Here is a 6,000-nt window from a genome sequence, read left to right as displayed (position 1 = left end):
AAAAGATGCAGAAATATTCAGTGTTCAGACAGTAATTGGGACTATTAAGTTCTTGTCAACAATTGTAATTAGACAGTAATTAAAAAGTGTGTGAAAATCTCACATGCACTCGAATAAATTAAATTCAAGTCAAGTCTTGACAAATTCCAACATCTGCTTCCTTATTTATGATAGGAATATATTTGTAACACTTTATAAGAACTAAACATTAATGGTGTTAACAATAACAAACAATTTCATAATAGCTGATGCAGTAAGGAGTAGTTTGCACAAAAATGATTTGCTGTAAATGTGTTCATCCTCAGTTCATCTGAGATCAGGATGAGTTTGTTTCTTCATCAGGTTTGGAGAAATGTAGCATTGCATCGGTGTATCATCAATGGATGCTCTGCAGTGAATGGGTGCCGTCAGAATGAGAGTCTGATAAAAACATCACAATAAACCTGAAAAACTCTCCGGTTGTGACTGAAAGATAAATGTGTGTGTGTGTGTGTGTGTGTGTGTGTGATTGAAGAAAAGTGTGTGATTATTGAGGAGGCAATTATATGATTATATAAAAGGAGGCAATACAAAAAAAACAATGGGGTCAAATGCATGCAGCTGAGTCTGATACCCCAGAATATCTGACTTCTTGATTTATCTGTGCAAAGCCACGAGTGAAAGAGTGTGTCTGGAGCACCTGAGGGATGGGAAGCACAATCTCAGCTCCACCCTGATCTCATTAAATGATTAGAGTTAGTTAGATACGATTAGAGAAGATGAAATCACTTCATGCAGCTGAGCGCAGTGTCTGTCGGGAAACCAGAGAGAGCTCGAGCTGATCCTGCAGACTTCAGCATCAGCTCGTATTGAACCACAAAATCAAGTGCACGAGGAAAACAACACCCATTACATAATGTTGCATTGAATTGCATTTAGTGAACTCAAGCACATTCACGCGAAATGTGACGTTTTTAACACGCAGTCCTGTGTGCAGTCAGATTTTGGCCTCAGTGTAATCTGACAGTGACGGACAAATCAGAGGCAGAAATGTCAGAAGTGTTTGCTGCACTGAAGCGATGATATTATGATTTCTATTTAGATTTAATTTCTGGACTGTTTTTTTATTTTGTGTGTGTGTGTGTGTGTGTGTGTGTGTGTGCGTTCGTGACTATCGTTTAATCACGTCGCGTGGTTCCAAAACACTCTTAAATGTCAAGCAGCTTTATTATAGTATCATGAAGAAGAGATGTTTGTGAAGATGAGCGCGTGGGTGAAGATGATAGTCCACACACACACACACACACACACACACACACACTAACTCAGGCTGTCTGTCTTCATTAACGTTAATGTTTAAACCTCCAAAGCATCCAAATATGAGGAATCTGTTCACTCAGAAAACATCATTCTTAAACTACAAAACAAACTTAGTATGGGTCGCGATTTATAGTCTGTCAAGAACACAAAATGCAATGTGATGGTAAAACCGTTGAAGCATATGATTTAACCAGTGAATGCATGTTGGAAACCTCTGAAATTTTAACACATTTCGAGTCAAGATACTTTATTACTTAATAATTCGTTTTTCCAATAACTGTTGATTTAGTGGAAGAATGGTAATAGGGCAAAAAAAATCGCCAAAATACTATTATTAAAGACTCTTGATAGTGCAGAAGAGTAGTTTGACTCGATCTATAAGACTGAATCTGGTAAAAACCAGTCTGTTTCTGCCATCTAGTGATGGAAGCTGGAAAACTATGGGTTAAAATGTCCCTATGTGTTTGTTATTTTCATTTCTTGTCCATAGAGGTCACTAGATCTCATCTCAAAGCATTTTGGTTATGCTCTAATCAGATCTGATCTGAAAATCAACATTTGTGATTCATTCCCCTCTGTTGTGAGGTTTAATGTTGAATTTGATCATTATAGTGATGTGTGAATTAATTTTAGATTGGATGTTACACTGTATTTGTTCATTAATGGAGGATTTGTGGACAGTGATTCATTTATTTGGCAATAAATGTAACACACACATACACACCTATATCATATATCAGTCATATCGTAGTTTTTGATTTCACGTTATTGTCTTTATTTATTTATTTTTACATCTACTTCATACCAATATTTAAGAATTCTCGAATTCACCGAGTAGCTCACAAAATAAAGATTCTCTTGCACCGATGTATTTTACACATTCTTATAATGAAGAAATAATACTGTACAGAACGAAGGTAGCTCAACGTGGAAATCGAAGAGAAGAAACAGTCTAAGATTCACCTCGACTCTACATGTGCAGCAAAAATAAAAAAGTATAGACATAAAACATCCTCCTGAGATTGCAGAGTTTTGCATGTGGACACAAACAGATGATTATAATTCACTTCTTCTGTACTGGGAGCTGATGATTGTACATCTGGATCCCTTCAGATCAGGGTTAACACACACACACACACACATTCTCCATTGATAATATCGTCAGATAATAACCTTAAACTGTCTTGAACGGGAACGAAACATGAACATGTCACAGCATTGACAGCTTTGGTGAATCCATCACTTTTATATTGCTCTGATATATTATTTACAGAAACAATCACACACACACACACACACACACACGCACAAATAAATGCTCACGAAACACTGACAACAGTTTGTTTGGGTAAAACAGATCACATTTGCACCATATGTGTGACACTGGAGCAAAAAAGCAGTCTTAAGTCACTGATGTAGAAAATAGCCAAAAATACATTGTATGAGTCAAAAATATCGATTTTTCATTTATGCCAAAAATCATTAGGATATTAAGCAAAGATCATGTTCCATGAAGATATTTTGGAAATTTCTTATCATATATATATATATATATATATATACCAAAACTTTATTTTTGATTTGTAATTTGCATTTCTAAGAATTCATCTGAACAACTTTAAAGATGATTTTCTCAATATTTATATTTTTTTGGCACCCTAAGATTCTAGATTTTCAAATAGTTGTATCTCAGCCAAATATTGTCCGATCATAACAAACCATACATCAATGGAAAGCTTGTTTATTTAAATGACCCTTATGACTGGTTGAGTCATGCCAAGCGATGCCGAAACACGTCCTCCTGTCCTTAAGCTGTAAAAGTGTGTGGGACTGTCCTGCTTCTGTCGCATCCAGCCGTTAGACTCCTCTTTCACTGATGGCTCTCAGTGTCCGCTGGCGTCTGACGAGGCTGGGGTGGACACTCTGGAGGTCTTCTCCAGGCCTGGACTCTCCGGAGCTTTGGCCGGGATGCGTGGCATGGATTTGGGCTGCGTCTGGAGTCCCGGGCTGCAGATGAGATGGTGTCGCTCCCAGTCCTTGTGTTGACAGAAGGAGCCGCAGTATCGCGCCGCATTACAGCCGCTGCACGTCTCGCTCGCCTTCCGACCGCAGTTCCAGCAGCACTGAGACCCAGAGACAGACAAATAAACATCACTAGATTAATATAGAAACATTACACTTTTAAATATAATACTTAACTCATACTTTTATATATACTGTACTTATGAAGCAAGAACAAATAAACACATTAAACATTAAACTGATAAAAACTGACACACACAAACACACACATACACACACACACACACACACACACACGGACAGACACACACACACACACACATATAAAGTATTAGTGCTATATTAGTGCTGGGCAACATTTTTGTCTTTGTCTTTTTGTCTTATTTACATCTTTTATTCAACAAGGATGTATTAAATTGATTAAAGGTGAAAGTAAAACCTATGTCAGTAATTATGTTTAGTAGGACCATGGGAAATTGTTAAATACCATGGTATATAATAGTAATAGTAATAATGGGACAACTTTTTGATCCACTTTAAATGTTGACTACTGTATACACCATCATTCAAAAGTTTGGGGTCAGAAAGATTTTTTAAGGAAGAAAAATAATACTTTTATTCATTAAGGATGCATTAAATTGATTAAAAGTGACTGTGTGACTGTGAAGGTATTTATAATGTTATACAAGATTTCTATTTCAAATAAATGCTGTTCTTTTGAACTTTCTATTCATCTGTGAATCCTGAAAAAATAAATATATCACAGTTTCATCAAAAATATTGTGCAGCACAACTGTTTTCAACACTGATGATAATCAGATATGTTTCTTGAGCAGTAAATCATCATATTTTCATGATTTCTGAAGATCATGTGACACTGAAGACTGGAGAAATGATGCTGAAAATACAGCGGAGCATCACAGAAATAAATTACACTTTAATAGAGATTCACACAGAAAACAGTTATTTTAAATTCTAATAATGTTTTACAATTTTACAGTTTTACTGTATTTGTGATCAAATAAATGCAGCCTTGGTGAGCAAAAAAATTCTTAACATAAAAACCCAAACCTTGGAATTCTGATGTGTAATGTTGTACATCTATTTAATATTGTGTTTTCTAATAGTGATATTTGTTATGTGCATGCACTTTCTGAGCATTTCTGTTAAAAAATGTTTTAAATAACCAAATGTTGATTCAATCAGGCGAATCTTTGCATTATAATGAGCCTCATTTGCATAAAAAGGAAGCCAAAAAGCAATGACCCGATTTAAATATTCATGACGCATTGGTATATCAGTGCATGCAGCATCTGCGGTTAGCGTGACGCTCACCTCGCTGGAGTCTTCCTGCTCGTTGATGACCTGTATGGCGTCTTCAGTGGCTTTCCTCTTGGCATCGGCGAGGGTTTTCTCCATCTTGGCTCTCTCTGCGGTGATCATCTCGAAGGCTTTCTGCTCGGCCTCGGCGACGGCCTTCTGCACCTCGTCCATCGCCTGACGCTTCACCTCGTTCACCGCTTCCTCTGCACAATCACAACACACATGCATCAACGTTTGGTTTCATGCACGCTATTTCCTATAGCATCAGCATCCAGCAAAGAGCATTGAGTCTGAAAATGTGATGAATGAGACACAAGACTGATGAACAGGTGGTAGGGGAGAAAACAGGTTTCCCAGGGTGCATCTGGGTCGCCGCTCTTACCGGCTTTCCTCCATATCTCATCAGGCACATATCCAGAGCCGGAGCGCAAGGGAAGATCCCTCTGAGAGTCTGCGGGACACAAAAACAAATACATCATGAGCAACGAAGCGCATCAGAAGCAGGCAGGAAGGACGGATATGGAGGCACGTGAGCCGCTTGGAGAGTTTTGGGCAGCGTTTGGTCACAGATGGTGGTGAGACCAGCACTTGAGATGATATTCTCTCAGCTTGGACTCAAATACACAACACCTGCTCCATCAGCAGGCTCTTTCACACACACACACACACACACACACACACACACACAGTCTGCTAGTTGGGTCTTAAAAGACACTTAAAGGGACGGTTCACACAAAAATGAAAATTCTGCCATTTATTATCCTCAAGCTGTTCCAAACCTGTATGAGTTCCCTTCTTATTTTAAGCACAAAAGATGATATTTAAAAGAATGTCTGTGACCAAACAGCTACATTAGCCATTGACCCCCAGTATTTCTCTCCTTAACATGGAAGTCAATGGCTACCGTCAACTGGGTGAATTGTCTCTTCAGTATACAGTAAAATTCTTAATGTGACTGCACTGAAACTATGGGATGAAAACAAAACTTGACTCGAATTGATTCATAATCGATTCATTTTCTATTAAATTGACTTGAGATGATTAACAACATTAGTGTCTTTAGTGAACCTGGCTGAACTGAACTTGTTTCATAATGAATGAAGTTAACGCAATTATTGAACTGAACTGAATCAACATTAGACAGAAATCAACTGAATTATGACATGATTGTCTTCTTTAGAGCTGTCTACAGCTAAATTGATTCATTCATGATTTATTATTGTTCTGTTGTTGAACTGAATTAAAACTGTCTTCAGTTAACACTGAATTAACTTGTTTAATAATGAATGGAATGCACGGTTATTGAACTGAACTGAATCAACACTGAACTGAATAATGACACTATTGTCTTTACAG

The 6,000-nt window shown here is 37.5% G+C and overlaps 1 protein-coding gene across 4 annotated transcripts in view; it reads right to left on the bottom strand.

Moving 5' to 3' along the window:
- Nucleotides 1–2,050: 2,050 nt before the first annotated feature.
- LOC132160710 (protein CBFA2T2-like) overlaps nucleotides 2,051–6,000 on the bottom strand; it is a 41,505-nt gene continuing 37,555 nt past the window's right edge. For all 4 annotated transcript variants that reach the window (XM_059570367.1, XM_059570368.1, XM_059570370.1 and 1 more), the window contains exons 9-12: nucleotides 5,027–5,095; nucleotides 4,657–4,847; nucleotides 3,174–3,422; nucleotides 2,051–3,140 (exon numbers count right to left, since the gene is read on the bottom strand). In XM_059570367.1, coding sequence (XP_059426350.1) covers nucleotides 3,183–3,422; nucleotides 4,657–4,847; nucleotides 5,027–5,095 — 500 coding nt within the window. In that variant the 3' untranslated portion in view covers nucleotides 2,051–3,140; nucleotides 3,174–3,182. The remainder of the gene's footprint in view (nucleotides 3,141–3,173; nucleotides 3,423–4,656; nucleotides 4,848–5,026; nucleotides 5,096–6,000) is intronic.

This window comes from Carassius carassius, chromosome 17 (assembly GCF_963082965.1).
Source record: "Carassius carassius chromosome 17, fCarCar2.1, whole genome shotgun sequence".
NCBI classification, from domain to species: domain Eukaryota; kingdom Metazoa; phylum Chordata; class Actinopteri; order Cypriniformes; family Cyprinidae; genus Carassius; species Carassius carassius.
Note: the sequence above shows the minus strand (reverse complement) of the source record. Positions and strands in the feature narration are given on the sequence as shown.